The following is a 19,307-nucleotide window of genomic DNA, read 5'->3' as shown; positions in this document are numbered from 1 at the left end:
AGCTTTTTTTCTTTTTTGAATAATGTCTATACTTGTTCGACTTTGTCTCTTTTGTTATTATTGATGTGTTGCTGTTCGTTGCCTATGCTTGTTTAATCTGAATTCGTAAAGATGGTTTGGATATAACTCTTCCGTTCGTTAGCTTGTGCTATCGGACCAAAGTCGTAAAAAAATGTCAGATGTAAGGTTGAAAAACAATACAAAGCTACAAATCAATAAGAATTTAATTTCATAATAAAATACTAAAAATATATAATGTAAAAACTATTTCTTTAAAACGGAATGAGTAATCCATAATAAAATTACGCCTGATATCGTCACTCCACTTCTGTAAAGAAAATGAAAGAATTAATTTATTTTTATATTATGTCATTGTAATTTGTACAATTTTGCCATTAATAAACATTAGAATAACTTAATTCCATTATGGTAAATAATATCCGAAAAATACAGAAAAGTTGTTTGGAAAAAATGTAGGCAATGATATTTTCCAGGCTTGGAAAATATATATAATAACTGCGTGGTAAAGCCAAAATACAATTTTTTAAATAAGACACCCTGTATATTTTCTCAAATTTAGATTCCTCTTATAATCCCTGTTCTTACAAAATGAAATTTCACACTACAGGGTATTTTACCAGTTATGACAATATTTACCTGTTAAAAACTTTCATCTCTTGTCCGATCAATCAAAGACAATATTCCAAATAAACAACACGAAGTTTATGAAATTTATTGTGCAGACTACCCTCGATCCTATATAGGCCAAACAAATCGTAGAATCCAAAATAGGATTTATGAACATTCCGTTTCTGTTCGCAATTCCGTAGGTTCTCATATTAAAATAATATATTTAGATGAATCAACTCGTTTAATTTGAATATTCTTCAATAATTTATGTCATAAAAATATCAGAAGAAGGTCTACTGTCGAAAGAAGTTTAACGAAACGGGTGCAGTAAAAGATTTATCCAAATCATATGTTACAACGTATGCTGCAACAATTTCATATAACCGCCAGAAAATTTAACATGTTAATTTCCCCAAAAAACGAAAAATGTAGGGTTACAACATCAAATTTACTCAGATGTAAATTGGAACTGGAAGGTCAGATAATAGAACAAGTGATGGAGTTTAAATATCTAAGCATCACATTATCTAGCTACGGAAAGCTCGAAAACTGAAGTAGAAGATCAAGTGAATAGAGCAAACAAAGCTGAAGGCTGCCTGAATGAAACAATATGGAGAAATAAAAATATAGGAACAGAAATGAAAGGCAGAATTTACAAAACAGTCATCAAACCAATAATGACATACGCGGCAGAAACAAGATCTGACACGGAGAGGACAAAAAGGATGTTAGAAACGGCAGAGATGAAAACACTTAGAAAAATTGATGGTAAGACAATATGGGACAGAGCTAGAAGTACAGATATACGACGTAGATGCAAGGTGGAAAACGTCAAGAACTGGGTAAGAAATAGAAAAGTAGAATGGAACGATCATATAAGCCGAATGACAACAAATAGAGTAGTAAAAAAGGTAAGAGACGGTTCCCCAATAGAAAGACGATCAGTAGGAAGACCACGAAAACGATGGAATGACAACTTACTAGAAGCACATTGAAAAACAGACAGAGTCATGTCTATATAAAAAGAACAAGAAGAAGAAATTGTCTAAAATTGAATTAATAACAAAGGATTGCGTAAGATACTTTGAACAGAAGCTGTGAACATTGGATTTGGTGGAATTTACTTCCTTGATGCTCCGGGAGGGACAGAAAAAACATTACTAATTTTATTGTTATTAAAAATTATCAGATCACAATAACCCTATCGTTGCCCTCAGCTAGAATATCTGCAACTTTATTAGAAGTCGGACGAATTGTACATTTTGCCTTATAGTAGCATTAAACATACCATTCAAAATAACATCAGATTACTACATCGCCACAATGATGCAGTTTCGAAATTTTACAGGTATGCAAATTAATCATTTGGGACGAACTTACATTGACCCACAAGAAATCATTACAGGCACTTGACAGAACTTTGTAATATATTCATAACTAACTAAATTCATACCTAACGTCATCCCATTTGTTTCGGCACGTAAAGACGCTCCAACTGACAACTAACATGCGGGTGTTTTTGCAACAAGCTCAAAGTGCAATTGTGTTGTTGAAGCAGTTGTTGGATATTGGAAATGGTAAAGTCGCTATTGACACCTCGACCTGATTCATTTTATTACCCAGAGACTTCTGTTAGTTAACAGACTCGAATGAACAGCTTATTGAACTTTGACACATTATTTAATTTTACGGCGGTACAAAGTTCGCCGGATCTTGCTGGTGCTTGAAGTAAACTGTAGAAGGCTCTGCAAGACGAAGAGACCTGTCATACGGCCAGAACCACAAACAACTATTTTGAAACCACAATATAAATGTCCTTTCTTGGTCTTCTATCAGTCCTGACCTAAATGTCGTTGAAACAGTATAGCATACGAACATTACACGAACTTAAAGCCAAAATAGAGCAGATTTGCAATCAATTTACCTCTCAACATTGTGGATCAACAGTGTAGATCCTTAGTCTAGTAAGTATGCCCAACCTAATTCGAGTTGCCATAGTCTAAGGGCAATGCTACTCCGTTTTAAAAATATATATTCTTTATTATTAATTAGTATATAATCAGTTAGTATATTATACAATTAGTATATAAGCAATTAATAATGCAAGGAGGAATACAGGGTAGAAGGAGTCGCGGAAGAAGACGCATCTCCTGGTTGAATAATTTGAGAGCTTGGTTTAACTGCACTTCTGCTGACCTCTTTAGAGCAGCGGCGTCGAAATTGCGAATTGCCATGATGGTTGCCAACCTTCTTAGAGGAGATGGCACGTGAAGAAGAAGATATAATCAATGGAAGAGAAAGAGATAGCAATGGCCGCTTTTTTAGATATAGAAGGGGCATTTAATAATGTTACCACCAGCTAAGTAGGTGGAGGCTGTCCACAAGGAGGAGTTCTGTCCCCACTACTTTGAGCAACCTTGGTAGACGATCTCCTCAGAAATCTGTCCACAGAAGGCTTTTATTGTCTAGGATATGCTGACGATATAGCAATCGTTGTCAGGGGCAGGTTTGCTCAGGTAGTGTCTGAGAGAATGCAAGCAGCCCTAAATATAGTTAACGACTGGTGTAAACAAGACAGACTGATAGTCAATGCTCAGAAAACACAAATCGTCAACTTCACCAAAAAAAAAACAGCACTACAAGTCCTAAAACCACCGGTGCTGGGAAGAACAGAGATTTCATTTGCCAACGAAACAAAATACCTTGGGGTATATTTTGATCATAGGCTTACATGGAATACTCACATTCTAAAAACCACACAGAAAGCTACTATGTCGCTGAGCAGATGTAGAAGAATGTGCGGTAAGAATTGGGGACTTAACCCCAAAATGACTCTATGGTTATACACAAGGGTTATTGGACCCATGATAACCTATGGCTCAGTAACGTGGTGGACAAAGACGCAGTAAGTGGGAGCAATAAGGCTGCTAGGTAATACACAAAGGCTAGCATGCTTGTGTATTACGGGGGCCTTAAAAACAACTCCTAGTGCATCGTTGGAAGTCCTGTTGAATCTACCACCACTTCATATATTTATACAGGGAGAAGCCAGATTAGTGATGCACAGATTAATCCATAGTCAGCGACATATAAGCCAGATGCATGGTACTGACAACAGAAAGCTAATCGAGGAGCTAAAAGCCGATATTGTGATGGGGAAACCTATCAATGCAACAGTTACGAGATATAGCTTTAACAATAAGTTCACAATTAAGATACCAGGCAGGGAAGACTCGAATAAAGGTGTACCCATACGAGCTGCTGTTACTTGGTACACGGATGGCTCAAAAATATCGGAGGGTGTGGAAATGGGCATAGTAGGGACAAATCAAGGGATATATTCCCGGTAAGTCTATCTGACAGTTTAGTAGTGACAGTAAGTCTCTTTGACAGTTTTCCAGGCGGAAATAACTGCAATCCATCACTGCGTGGAAGAAATAGAAAGGCAGGAAAGAACGTTCTGTTCAGTTGCCATCTTCACAGATAGTCAGGCAGCGCTTAAGGCACTCAATTCTGTAGAGGTCAATTCCAAGCTAGTATGGGATTGCGTGTGTGCCCTAAATAAACTAGGAGACCGTAGCAAGGTTACGGTAGCCTGGATATCGGGGCACGAGGGACATAAGGGCAATGAAAAAGCAGATGAAATGGCCAAACAAAAGGCTCATCATTACCATTCATTGGACCGAAACCCTTCTGCGGAGTTGCAAAATCAGTAACAAGAACCGCTACAAGGAAGTGGGTAGCTCACAAATCTCTGGAATGGTGGAGGAATTCACCAGGACAAAGACAGGCGAAACAGTTCATTAAAGAACATTTGCCAAAATTTACGGCAGACCTAATAAGCAAAGACAGAAAAACAGCCAAGGTCATAGTAGGTCTTCTAACAGGGCACTGTAAGCTGAATAGGCACTTGAAGCTGATGGGATTATCAGATGATGACCTGTGCAGATTCTGTCACGTCAAAGAAGAAACAGCAGAGCACATTTTATGTCAGTGTAACAGTCTGGCAAATGTGCGGTTCTTTGCATTAGGAGAAGAAAATCCACCGGCAAATAGCTACATGGAAGGTACAGTCTCGAAGCTACTAGACTTTATAAAAAGAGTCAGACTAGAGAATGTTATCTAGGACTAGAGGACCACAATAGATCTGAAAAGATCGCACTGGAATAGGCCGAAAGGCCACCTCTCTTAATCTAATCTAATCTATTAATTAGTTCTCTTAGAGTAAGTATGTTTTGTTTTGTGTTGCTGATTGAACCTATATTATTAGTGATTAACTAATTACAACAGTAAATAACTAATACATTAAAAAATATGATTAGAAAAAATAAACTGTCAACTATCTGAATTTTCCATGTATTTTAGTTTGTCCTATTATATAGTTGTTAGGGTTCGTACACGCACTCACATGTGCATGCAAGTACCCTCATCTACACACCGATCGCATACACAAAAACGTTTTATTTTCGAGTATCAAATACATGAAATGTTGGTATTACGCCTTCCAACTTTTGAACTTATTAATGAAGCCTGACTACTTAGCTTAATTTTTTTTAATATAGTTTAATAATATGTAAATACTTACAATAGACATGCTCTAATTATAGGTGAGTGTTTCAAGGCACTGTATTGTCTGACTTGATATTCCTGGCTTGATTTAAAATTTTGTAAAATTCGTCTAGCACTGAAAAGAAAGAAAGTTATAGAGGTAAAATTACATATATATATATATATATATATATATATATATATATATATATATATATATATATATATATATATATATATATATATATATATAATGAACCAGAAGTATTTGCTGACAACGTAAGGAAGTAAACGTTAAATAGTGAGTTTGCAGCAATAAAAAATGAAACGTGTACTCTTTTAAATTTTTATTCCAAGCTTTCGGACATTGGTTATGTCCTTCATCAGGGAGCTACAAATGTGATGAATAAATTGTTGGCGTTGGTATAATTAATTAAAAAATTCACTACTTACAAACTTAATGAGGTTGTATCAACGAAGATGTATTATAATGTTGATAAAATTTATCATAGTCTCTCATCTTTTTTAATATATACAACATAATATTAAATAACATATTTTAAATTTTTAAACATAAAAATAGGTTTTATATATTAAAAAAGATGAATATCTTCGTTGATACAACCTCATTAAGTTTGTAAGTAGTGAATTTTTTAATTAATTATACCAACGCCAACAATTTATTCATCACATTTGTAGCTCCCTGATGAAGGACATAACCAATGTCCGAAAGCTTGGCATAAAAATTTAAAAGAGTACACGTTTCATTTTTTATTGCTGCAAACCCACTATTTAACGTTTACTTATATATATATATATATATATATATATATATATATATATATATATATATTTATATATATATATATTTATATACATATATATATATATATATATATATTTATATACATATATATATATATATATATATATATTTATATATATATATATATATATATATATATATGTATATATATATATATATATATATATATATATATTGTTTCTATTTTCAAATTATAATCAATTCATAAACCATTTTTTATTAGATTTTATTATTACACTCTAAAAATTCCTACATAAAAGTAAAAAAATAAAAAATTCTCATAAATTTTGTTCTTGATGTCTTTATGACTTAAGCAAAAATTCCGTTTTAATCTTGTAAGAATAAAATTGAAAACCACATTTGAATTTGAAAAAAAAAAATCAGAATAGATTTCGAAGTGAATTGCGTAATGTCATTCTCTTTGACCACTGTTACGGAAAGAGTAAATTCTGTCTTATCACATCACGTGTAAAGGCTATTATAGTACTTTTTCAGTGCTGCTTACTTTTTTGGTGACGATATTTAACTTTAAACAAGAATATTGCTCATCCTTAGTGATAAAAACAAGTAAAACCGGTTACCTGAGACATCTGAAATCTGAGAATTTTTTAATTGCAATTTCAGAAGTTTTTGTAAGATGTACCCTCTTTATAAACAAAAGGGAGGTTTACACAACGAACGATATTAAAGTCCGGACTTCAGTCTGGTGGAGGTATCTTGGTCGGCAGGGTCGACAGGGCTAGGGCTAGACTACAGAAGATAAACGAGTGAGATGGAGAAACACGAAAGAGAATAAACTGTTGTCTTTCCAAATAGAAGCAAGCTAGTCAAAACTACCTCTTTGGTTTCTTAACTAGAAACAAGTAAATCTTTTCACGCTTCTCGAATAGAAGCAGATTTCAATTACCTTTATTTTTATTAAATAAGTTACCTTAGTTAAATTCAGTGCCAGTGCATAAAATATGTAAGTACCTGCTATTACAATTTTAACGAAAGAAATCGACTATTTTTGTGTCAATATTTCGTAAATGCCGGTCCCACCAATTACAGAGTTGCCGGATATACAACTAAACTTTTTTGCTCTATAACTCGCATTTATTCAGTTTTAAGAACAATTAATATAAACAGTTGTGTATATAAAAAGGATGATTTGTTGGCAATTCCTATACTGCTATTTATTTATTTAAATAATAAAATAAAAATATTTCTACCAGAAATCTTATTTTAATTATCCTATTTTCAATTTTACTATTTCCTACACTATTAATAATTTGAAATTTTGCGACCTATTGGTCGCTGGTTCTTCGAGAGTTGTATCTATTTTTTATCTACCAAATGTAGGAAGGTGAGAATATAATTTTTCAAATATTTGCTGTTAAATATCCGAACCAGCTACCTTACCCTTTCCTCTACAGACTTAGTAGGACGAAAAAAACTATTTGGATTATTATTTTGGAGATGGAGTATTTCTACACATAAGATTGTAAGTTTGGATGCTGAAATAAGTGTAAAAAATAGTAGAATTATAGAAGGAGATAAAATTTAGTAGGGAAAAACCGGGATGATTGAAATGAAATGAGAAGGAGACGAGTAGTTTGTTGTATCTAAAACTGAAAGACAAATTTTATACATGGCACTGAATATTGTGCAGTTAAAAAAAAGATGAAAACGAATTCATGTTGCAATAACAAAAATTCCAAGGATAGATAAGTGAAATCACACAAAAGGATAAAATTAACAAAGAAATTATCCTTGAAGAGTTGATGCGGTTCCAAATAATGCTAGAATGGTGCTCAATAAGAAGATCGCTGAATATCAAGTCTCTCGAAAAAGTAGAAATAAAAGGTTAAAAACGAGCCTGTGGATGACGCTTAGACAGAACATGTTTGCGAATAGAATTAATATTGTTATGACCTGAGATATTCAACCTATGATTATATACCACCATGACCTGAGATATACATTTATGGAGAAATGTAATTAGGAAAGCCGACTGCGTACAGTGATAAAGGCAAATAAAATGATTGTGGTTATTAATGTATTAGTACGTAGTGATGATTATAGTCACAAATACTTTCGTCAATTTAAAATATTCATATCCTTTTTATAGTATGTCACTGATTTTAGATTGAAACTTTATTTTTTTAGACATAAATGTCATTGAATCCATTATAACATAAAATTCGCTGTTTCCGAAACGGTTTTAGTTGTTGTTTAATCTTTGCCAGAAAGATATTCGGGTGACCCGTTTACTTTTGCAAAATATGAGCATTTAATGCGACGCATCTTTGTAAGGAATAACAACGTAATTATTAATATTATTGGCTGAAAAACTCAGTAATTAGGAAGATTTACTACAGTCGGTTCACAATTTGTTGATAGCTCACTACAAGTTTAACCCTAATTAGAAAACTGAAATACAGAGAGGATAGGTAATACGATATAATAGTAAAAACCAACCTAAAACTGTCGGTTTAAGACGTTTTCGACTAACCCACTTTATATCTGAAGGAATACAATACCTTATAATCCGATTACGGGGGTATTTTAAATGGTTAGAGATGAACGACCAGTGTCGTAGAGTATATGATAGAAACATTTATTTGAACTAAATAAATATATTTTTTAAATTGTACTTATGTAAATTGTATTTTTCAATAAAACTTTTTTATTCAAAAATAAAAAGTTTCTTGCCATTTGTAAAAGATACATTTATTTAATTAAGGAAAAAGGCGCCAAATGTCGCCTGGCAAAATTTCCAATGTGTTTTAAATGTATCCATTATTTTCGAATCCGGAGAAAACTAATAAATATTTTTGAAAAATTTAAACGCAGAATGAAAGATTACATTATTACTCAGGGCAGAAAGTCCCTGAAAACTTCTACAATGTTTATTTTAATATGTTATGTAACAGGGGTGAAAATAAAAGAGAAAATATAGTATAATTTTTAATTAAAAATATTGCATGCAAAAGAAACTTTTTATTTATTCTAAAAAATATTTCATTCTGCCTTTAAATTTTTCAAAAATAAATGGATACATTTAAAACACATTGAACATTTTGACAGGCGACATTTTGCGCCTTTCCCCTTTAATACCTTACGATTACAACTATCATTACTTACCTTATATAATTACGATTAGAAAACTATTCAAATTCAAAATAAATAGGATCAACTTCGGAATCCGAGTCATCTTGAGGGTTAATAATTAGCGGTTGTGTCTCTACGGTCGCATCAATTATGTTATCAAGATCCCACATTTTTTGTTCTTCTTCTATTACATGCCTTACTGCATCTTTCCAGTTTTGTTCTGTAATATGTTGTAAAGACTCGTATAACAATTCACGTACAGCTTGTATTTTATATAACGTATTTTTTCTAGCCACATAACTTTTCATTTGTGCCCAAATGAGTTTAATTGGATTTATTTCGCAGTGGTAGGGTGGAAGTCTAAGGACTGTAATGTTTCGCTTTTCCGCCATTTTGTCAACTACGTATTCCTTGAACTTAGATTTGTGTTGCCGGGCAATTTTTAGAAGTTCTGCTTTTACCATTCCATCTTCGTAAGGCAGATACTTATTCCGCAGCCAGTCAAGAATATCCTGTTTCTTCCACGCAGTCGTTGGAAGTCTTTCTACTAGTCGTGAATGATAAGGTGCATTATCTAATACTATAATTGAATTTGGTGGTATGTGTTCAATCATCTGCTCAAAATACTCTTCGAAAACATCAGCTGTCATCTCCTCGTGATAGTCTTTTGTGCTTTTGGACTGAAATTCCAACAAACCATGCTTAACAAATCCTTTTAAACTGCCAATGTGAGAAATTATTAATCTACTGCCTTTACCAGAAGGTGGGGAGATACCAGTAGACCAACCTTCCATAAAGGCTTGCCTGGAGCTTAATATATTTTTATCTGGCCAAATTTTTTTTAGAGTTTGACCTGAGTTTACCCACGTTTCATCCTGGTAGAAGACGGGCCTTCTTTCAGCCTGGAATTTTCGTATGGATCTTAGATAATTTCTTCTCCAACATATTATCTCCTCCCGGTCAATCAAAAGTGATTTTCGGTCTGATGTCTCCCACCGGAAATTTAATTCTTTTAAAACTTGCCACAATTTGGTTCGTCCGATATGAGGCAAATCCGGGTCGTCTCTAACTTCTTGTAAAATTTTGTTTAGGTTTGGTATTTCTTTTTTGAAAAAAAAATCCATGAATTTTCCTTCGAATACCATTTTTGGCAAATTCATCAATTTCAATAGGCTTTTTCCCTCTCTTTAAGTGTTCGTTTGTGTTTGGGTTAGCTATACCGTGTTTTTTGCTTTCTGATAGGAACCTATATATAGTTGACTCTCCTACGCCAGTCATGTTGGCACAACTTTCGACTATGTTGCGAACAGTGTTTGTGGGATTCTGAGAAACCAGAGCATCGTAAACATTCAGGACAATAGTCTTCTCTCTTGGCGAATAGACAAACTTACTGACTGTACGCAACAGTACCGGTGTAAAACTTGATGATGTTGATGATGAAGCCATCACAAACAATCCAACAAAACGAGCACGAGCGAAGGGTACGTACATGTTCGTAGGTATATGGAATAAAAAATCACTCACGCACTGCATATAATTCGCAAAAGAAATATTCGAGACGCTAATTACTGCCGTAGACGCGGACACACCGACGAGCCGTAAATTACATGAGATCAAAAACGTACTAAACAAAAAAATTGTTTTCGTTCGTAATAACTTCACCCTTTTAAGTTAAGTTTCGAATATAAACTGAACAAAGGAGGCACGTGGCCAAAGCATACCCATTATATTATTAAAAATCTGGGGAATTCCATCCTAATTATCTTGCAACGAATAGTACCTTCGGATATGAATTCCAGGTTTTCTAGTAAAGTGATTAAACACGAAGATTAGTATTGAAATATCCAAAGAGATAAGGTATTCTTATTTACAAAATTGTTAATGGTTAAATTCTTATTTTTATTAATATAATATAATTACATAACATTAGCCGTGAAAGTTTTAATTGTTTTTTTGCTAAATATATTAGTATTAAAATATTATTAATATTATATATATAACAGTATTAAAAAATATTATATTATTATTTAATGAATAAACACCTCAGGAACGCCTATGGTTTTATGAGTTTGAGGCACATTTCGTGCTCTCAACAATTTATGAACGGAGAATAGATTGACTAATGATTCTAAACTCATTAAATCTATCATTGGCAATATTTTCTTCACAACCATTCTCCAACTATTCGTACTACATAACTCTAATAAAGTACGTCTGTACAAATATCTTTTATATAAAATATAACTGAAAGTATTTCCAATGTACCAGTTTGTAATTTCAGTAATTGTTTACTTTTGTTATAATTTTAGGTTAGAAATATCGATGCTCGTAGGTCCAAATGCTCGCTGACGCTCGCTTTGGGAATCACAACCACAAAATTAAACCGCTTGTGGTTTTATAATAGCATACATTAAACAAATACAGCACTATGACGAAGGATGATGACTGATATTGAGAATTTCGGGTTTTTATAATGCCAAAATGACAAAGTTTAGGTTTATAAATAATTGAAGTATGGTGTAAATTTCAAATTTAATTTGATGCTTGACGATAATGTTTTTGAATAAAAATTATTATAACCCCTAACCATTACCGTGACCTTAGTGTTCGATCTCGTGGGGTATTTATAAATTAATAACGACAATAATACCTAAGTTCTAATTAATTTGACATGTTCTAACTCTTACATAATGAGACTTGTTCTAGATGAATGGAAGGAGGATTTTCACATTTTCAATTATCGATTTGTCTATGAGAACAACAATGGAAGAAGTGAACAGAGAATTTGACGACATAATATACAGATGGGTAGAACCGCTGAGTCCAACCTCACTAAAATGTGGAAAAACAAACACCATAACAAAAATCATTAAAACCAATTTTGTACGAATACTGGATTTCCCAATATTTAGCTATAGTCCAGGAAACTAACGATTTGCGTAAGACACTCGTTGATACAGGTATCTAACAACTGCTTTTGATAAATTTAAAGAAAATAATATGTAATTATCAAAATGTGCAAATAATTAAACATCTTTTTTTATTTATAAACAATATACAGATAACGACAATGTTTTGTTGACCATAGGAATTAAGATTTATTGCAATCCCATCTATAGAGTATATTTATTATAATGCTGTAAAACTAATTTTTTGGTTATTTTTTAGCCTTAATAGCAATACAAATAAATAAGTAAGTAAATAAGTAATATGCTTTATTGTCACTAAAAATTGTACAAATTTTATGGACAAAGCTTATAACAATAAGACAAGAAAGAAGAAAAAAATCAGAATAATAATCGTTTGTACTTTTAAATAAAAAAAAACATTAAAATTCTTCCAAACTTAAACATAAAAAATACTACCTAATTAAGAACCTACGAAACTTCATAAAATGTACCTAACAAAAAATAAAAATTAGAAAAGCAGATTAATGAATTAAGGGCTCAAATATTCCACCTCCTTGTGCTAAACAGTAAAAAATCTGTCATACAGATTTCTTCTCTTTATACTTTTGGAGTAGGGCTGGTGTAATGCTTGTAGAGAAATAAAGTATTTTTGCCCTTAATTCGACTAGGTTTGTGGCCCTTTCAAACTGATGCCTATAAATGTTTTCTTTGAGAAAACCCCAAAAAAAGAAATATTTAGGCGCTAAGTCACAGAATCTAGCGGGCCATTTAATTGTACCACGTGTACTTCTCAGTCGATCAGGAAACGTTTGATTGAGGAAGTCAATAGTTGCTCTAGAGTTGTGAGCCGAACACCCATCTAGTTGGAAATAAACCTCCTGAAAATTAACGGTAAGACGTCGAACTGCCGGAATGATCTCATTCTGTAAAAGTTTTCATATTTGGGCCCGTTTAGGTTTCCATCAATAAAAAATGGACCGACAATATGGTCGCCTAACATCCCAGTCCAAACATTTAACTTTTGCGGATGCCACTGCAACACTGAGGTGCTTATTTTTCCAAGAATAATACCTTGCCACGGATGGATTGTGTTTTTTATGTAATGAAAATGAAGATTTGTCAGAAAATAAAATATTTTTTAAAAAGTGTACATTTTCATTATGTTTATCTAACATAATTTCACAAAACTCCATCCGCCTAAAGTTATCTTCCGGAAACAGTTCTTGTGTTGGTTATATCTTAAAACAGTGATACCCATTCCCTTTGAGAACTCGCTGGACAGTTCGAGCATTCACGTTAATTTTCCTAGCAATTTGTACACTATTGCAGGGTTCATTAGCTTCCATAAAAGCACAAATATCAATATCCCTGTTTTGACGCACCTCATCGACAGGTCTAACACGTGGTTCATTACCTTCATGACACTATTTACAACTGTTAACACATCCCGAAGTTTGAAAATGTTTAATGGTATTTTTAACTGTTGTAACACTTGGTTGGAGTCTATTTTCTAAGCCAACAATTAATAAATCAATTACTTCGCGTATCGAATGACCCAAAAAGTACCATGTTACAAGTTGCACTTGCATTTTAGCATTTTATTAATTAATTATTTGTTTATTATTTCAGAACTCCGTTTGAAATTTTTAATGTCAATGTGATAATTACGACAATTCGTACCTACTGTGAAATGAATATAGAGGTGGAAGAGTGTAACATGTCACAGCGATTGCCATTGTGTTATATGGTCAATAAAACAATGTCGTGTACATTGTTTTATTCACATATGGTCAATAAAATAATGTCGTGTACATTGTTTTATTCACTAATAAAACAATCTGTATAAACAATGTAAAATCGCTATTTGATTTTTGTTTTGTATAAAACTTAAGAGGTCGCTAGTTAAATGATAATCGATAAATAATAATAACGATAAAATGGAATAATTTGTTTGTAAGAAAATTAGCGACAAATAGCAAATGTTCGTAAATAGATATGTAAAATAAAATGCAATTAAAATAACAATTGGCAGATTTAATATCTTATTGTCAATTCTATATGAGATTCACTTACCTTTTGTCTGTGGTTGGGCCTCGCTCGGAGTCTAAGGGTAAAAATTGGATGCACACCCGATGCTGGTTTGCTTGCTTCTGTTCTTGACGAGAGGTTAGTGTAGAGTGGCCGATCATACGAAACCAAATATGTATGTACGCGAATCCATTGGGGTGGTTCTTCTGTTCTTAGGACCTCCGTGAATAGCCGTAAATTAAGCTTAAATTGGCATTTTAAACTTTCTACACAAAGAATGGGTACGTTTCCTTAAGGACTCTGAAGTGTTTGGGTTGATAAATGTTTCCCAAAAACATGTTGTTTTCAGACAAGTGAATTCTCAGAACTTGACAATAATTAATCAGCCAATTTGAGTTCGAGAATTTAAAGGATGAACTAAAGCCATATTATACTTAGCTAATATACTATGATTGAATAAAAGATTTAAAACTAAATAAGGTCATATTCTGAATATTAAAAATAAAATATTTAAATGAGTCTTGACACTTTTCCAAACATTCTCCGCCCCAAAACGAATGTTTTTAAAAACAACTACAATGATAAGGATAAAAAACAAACACTGAACTATTAATGTAATAATAATAGAAAAGAAGAAAAATATAGTTGTTAACAAATAGGTAGTGGACAGATCTTGACCACCGGACGTTGTAGGATGCCATCTGAAGCTGTCCTCAGACTAACAACGCGTACAATACCGTCGGTGCCGTAATGCAACTCAATGATTCTGGCCAATTGCCAGCGAAGAGGAGGCTGTTGTTCATTTTTTATGAGGACTAGAGAACCTTTAATGAGAGATGGGGTTGGACTATGCCATTTAGATCGCTCTTGAAGAGAATGAATATACTCTTTAGACCATCTTTTCCAAAAGTCCCCCCTTATCCTTTGGATTAACTGCCAACGATTCAGACGGTTAATCTTTAAAGCGCTTAGATCTGGATCGGGAATTGAATCCACTAAGGGTTTAAAAATTAAAAAATGACCAGGAGTCAGTGCCTGCAAGTCATTAGGGTCAGAGCTTGCTGCACACAAAGGACGAGAGTTAAGAACTGCCTCGATTTGAGTAATAAGAGTATAGAACTCTTCATAAGTCAAAATTTGTGTACCCAAAACACGATACATATGGTTCTTGAATGATTTGACCCCAGCCTCGGCTAACCCATTAAAATGAGGGGCACCGGGTGGATTAAAATCCCAGATTGAGCTAGTTTAATGATTTCGTTGCTGGCTCCCTTAAAATTGGTACCTTGATCACTCCTAATGGTTAGGCACTTACCGCGTCGAGATACAAATCTACGAAAGGCAGCCAAAAAGGACTCAGAACTAAGATTTGAAGTTACTTCCAGATGAATCGCCTTTGTACTCGTACACACGAATACACAAACATATCCTTTGTATGTTTTTGCACCTCTATGTTTGGACATTAATAACGAGAATGGTCCTGCAAAATCCACACAAACAGACAGGAAAGCACGTAACGGAGTAACTCGGACAGTTGGCAAGTTTACCATAAAGGGGTTGTAAGATTTAGGTCGGCATCTAAAACAACGAATGCACTTCGACAAACAGCGATGAATGGCACTTTTCGGAGACAGAATCCAAAAACGCTGAAGCAATAAATAATGCATAGCCTTTAAACCAGGGTGCAGATGCGTTTGATGAGTCCATTCGATGATTAAATCGGTGAGACCATGAGTTTTGGGTAATAGCAATGGATGTTTTACATCAAAAGACAACCGGGACTTTTGTAATCGACCTCCTACTCTCAAAAGACCATATTCATCAATAAAGGGTGCGAGTTTACGAAAAGGTTTGGGTAACAGCGAATTTTGTTGAATTTTGAGGAAAATATCCGAAAAAACCTCAGCTTGTACGTGCTTAGAAAGTATCGTAACGCAGATTCCATCTCTAAATGACTGTTTAGGGAATCTGAAGAGGCAGCATTGTTTTTTCTTTGAAGTTTAGCCACGAATTTTAAGACGTAAACCATGACTTTCTGAATTTTTATCAGGGATGAAAATTTTGAAAGTAAAGTAGAGATGATATTATCCGAAATAACCGGTATCAACGATAATACAGTGGGCAATTTTTCTTCTAACATTTCCGTGGAGTGGGAGGAGTGAAAATTAACTTGAGAGGGCCAACACTCCCTTAACTTCGAAAGAAAATCAGGACCACGCCACCAGAGTGAAAATTGTAGTAGTTGTGCCGGTGTCAAACCACGACTAGCACAATCAGCAGGGTTTTGGTTAGATGGCACATAATGCCACGAAGAACATGGTATAAGTTCTTGTATGTGTCTTACTCGATTGGCAATAAAGGTTTTCCATTTATGCGGAGAAGAATTAACCCAAGTAAGAGCAATCGTGGAATCCGACCAAACATGAATATCGGAAAAAGAAAAGATATGCTTAAACGACTCTTTAATGAAGGCGACTAGATCCGCCAGCAATACAGCTGCCAACAGTTCCAATCTTGCAATAGATTGTGTCTTCAGAGGAGAAACTCGACATTTAGCACACACAAGTACAGTTTCAAATTTATCAGAAGTACTAAATCGGAAATATACAACGCTGGCGTATCCTAACTCTGAAGCATCGCAGAATCCATGAATCTCAAATTTAGAAGATTTATTAAAGCCGAAGTGTCTAGGGATTTGAATGTTTGCAAGGTCAGGTAACTCGGTTTTAAACTGATGCCATACCTGTTGTATTTGTTCAGGTGGTTCATCATCCCAAGATACATTGGATTGCCACAACTGTTGTAGCAGACGTTTGGCTCTTAAAAGACACGGGGAGATGAAACCAAGAGGATCAAAAATACGACTAATTTCCGAAAGAATAGCCCGCTTTGTACAAGTTTTGTCAAGGGGACAGTAAGAATAAGAAAAGACGTCAGTCGACGGGTCTTAGCACCTTAATAACGGAAGGTTCCTCTTTATCAAACGAACAAGATGTCAGAATATCGGAGCCAAAATCTTGGAGTAGACTGGGATGGTTGCTGGCCCATTTGCCTAGCTCAAAACCCCCGAGCTTTAAAAGTTGAATGAGCTCTAACTGTAGAGAGCGGGTAGATGACAGAGAATCACTTCCTAATAGACCGTCGTCAATATAAAAATGTCGCGTTAAAGCTTGTGAAGCATTAGGGAAACGAGACTTTGCCGACTCAGCTAACTCTTGTAAGGTTTTTAATGCGAGATAAGGTGAAGAAGAAACACCGTACGTAACAGTACGTAAAAAGTACTCTTGGAGAGGTTTAGAAGAATCCGACCTCCATAGAATTCTTTGATAATTCCAAAATTCTCTGTTTACGTTAATTTGTCGATACATTTGCTTTATATCGCACGTGAAGCAGTAACGAAAATATCGAAAATTAAGTAAAAGCTAAGAGATGTCCTTTTGAAGCTTAGGACCTGTATATAAAGTATCATTGAGAGACACACCTCGAACGTCACGTAGACTGGCGTCGAAGACAACACGAATTTTGGAAACAAGAGACGAATTAACAATTTGTTTTTTGAAAACTGCGTGATGAGCAAAATAATACGAGGTAGGCGATTTAAAATCGGATTTAGGAACCGGGACCATATGTTGAGAAGTAATATATTCATTCATAAACTCAACATATTTTTCTTTGAGATCCGGAATTTTCTTAAAACGATTCTCTAACATGCAAAAACGACGATATGCTTGAGAATAAGTATCGCAAAAGACAGGATTGGGTTGTCGAAACGGTAGAGGAACAGAAAATCTGCCTGTTGACTCTCGAAAAGTAAATGCCTTATAAATATCTTCACAAACTTGATCGTCATGGGACAAAATGACAGGTTTAGATATATTTTCGACTTCCCAAAACCTTTGTAAAAGACTATCTATGTTTGTATCCATAGAAGTATGTAAAGCGGTAAAATTACAATTTGAAAGATCCGTAGAGACTTGCCCTTGTAGCACATAACCGAAAATGGTTTCTAAAGCGACAGGTTGGTTTGGTTCGCCAAGAATTCGACCAGACTTTAAAAAGAGAGGAACTAATTCAGCACCTATCAGCATGTCTATCGGACCGGGTTGATAGAATGTGTGATCTGCTAATTTCAGATCACGTATATGAATAAGATCGTGAGGATTGATAAATACCTTAGGTTGATTTGAACACACCTTTTTCAAAATGATTGCGTCCAACGAGAAGATCGGGCCGTCACGATCACACGGTTTAATATGACAGAACGTGGTGCCCTGAGTGGTACACGTCGACATTCCGTTTAGACTTTAGACCTTCCACTGGGATTGATAAATTATTACGGGAAAGACCTAAGCGCCGAAAACAACTATCTGAAATAAAATTAGCCATCGAGCCTGTATCCAGTAGGATACGAACTTTCTGAAAATTACCGTAGACATCTTTAATGTGTATCAAACATGTTGATAATAATACAGACGAGAATGTTAAACGTGATTGTGTGGAAAGGTTAGCGTTTATTAGAGACGTCGGCGCAAAACTAGACGTTGAGGTTTGAGGCGTCTCTAATGTAGGGTTGTGATTCTCATTAGAAGTTGGAATTTGAGGAGGCGGTTGACTGAATAAACAAAATTCGTTGGAACTTGGGTAGATGTGATGTGATGTGAAACAGTGTGATGTCGTGATTGGCAAATCCTACATATTCCCGAAGAACTACAGTTCACGACGGGATGAGATGTACCCAAACAGTTGAAGCATAAATTATGGCGTTTAACTAACGAGATACGTTCTTGCGTCGTTTTAGCGAGAAAGGATGAACATCTATATAAAGGGTGAACATCAGAACACAAGACACATTTACCCCCTTGATAAGTTACCTTCGTTCGATTGGTGGCACTGACGAAACTAGATGTAAACGGTTTTTTATTAGAATGATGAGCAAATGATCGCGAGTGAGACTGGGTAGAAAGGGTTAATGAATTAAACTGAACAGATTCCAAAGCGTATTAAGAGGACCGGAGTGCGGAACTGACCACTATATGGTAAGATCAAAATGTTACCTACAGTATCGACCTCGGCTACTACATCAAAATGACAACCAACTAGCTCAATCAAAACCCCTGGAATCGAATCTACCTAAATACAATATTGATGCACTGCAAAACGACTCGACATCATTCTTATATAAGCTGCGACTCAGCCAAAAATTGGCAAACCTGATCTACTCCTCAGTCCAGAATACCTATAAAGAGATAATCAATAAAATCAATGAAGCAGCT

The 19,307-nt window shown here is 34.4% G+C and overlaps 1 protein-coding gene across 1 annotated transcript in view; it reads right to left on the bottom strand.

The window, feature by feature from the left end:
- Window positions 1–215: 215 nt before the first annotated feature.
- Window positions 216–19,307, bottom strand: part of LOC140433328 (pre-piRNA 3'-exonuclease trimmer-like) — a 112,870-nt gene continuing 93,778 nt past the window's right edge. Inside the window, exons 6-7 of the mRNA XM_072521358.1 lie at window positions 5,216–5,314; window positions 216–328 (exon numbers count right to left, since the gene is read on the bottom strand). Coding sequence (XP_072377459.1) covers window positions 265–328; window positions 5,216–5,314 — 163 coding nt within the window. The 3' untranslated portion in view covers window positions 216–264. The remainder of the gene's footprint in view (window positions 329–5,215; window positions 5,315–19,307) is intronic.

Source organism: Diabrotica undecimpunctata, chromosome 2, assembly GCF_040954645.1.
Source record: "Diabrotica undecimpunctata isolate CICGRU chromosome 2, icDiaUnde3, whole genome shotgun sequence".
Taxonomy (NCBI): Eukaryota; Metazoa; Arthropoda; class Insecta; order Coleoptera; family Chrysomelidae; genus Diabrotica; species Diabrotica undecimpunctata.
The sequence above is the reverse complement of the archived record's forward strand: the minus strand, read 5'-3'. Positions and strand labels throughout refer to the sequence as shown.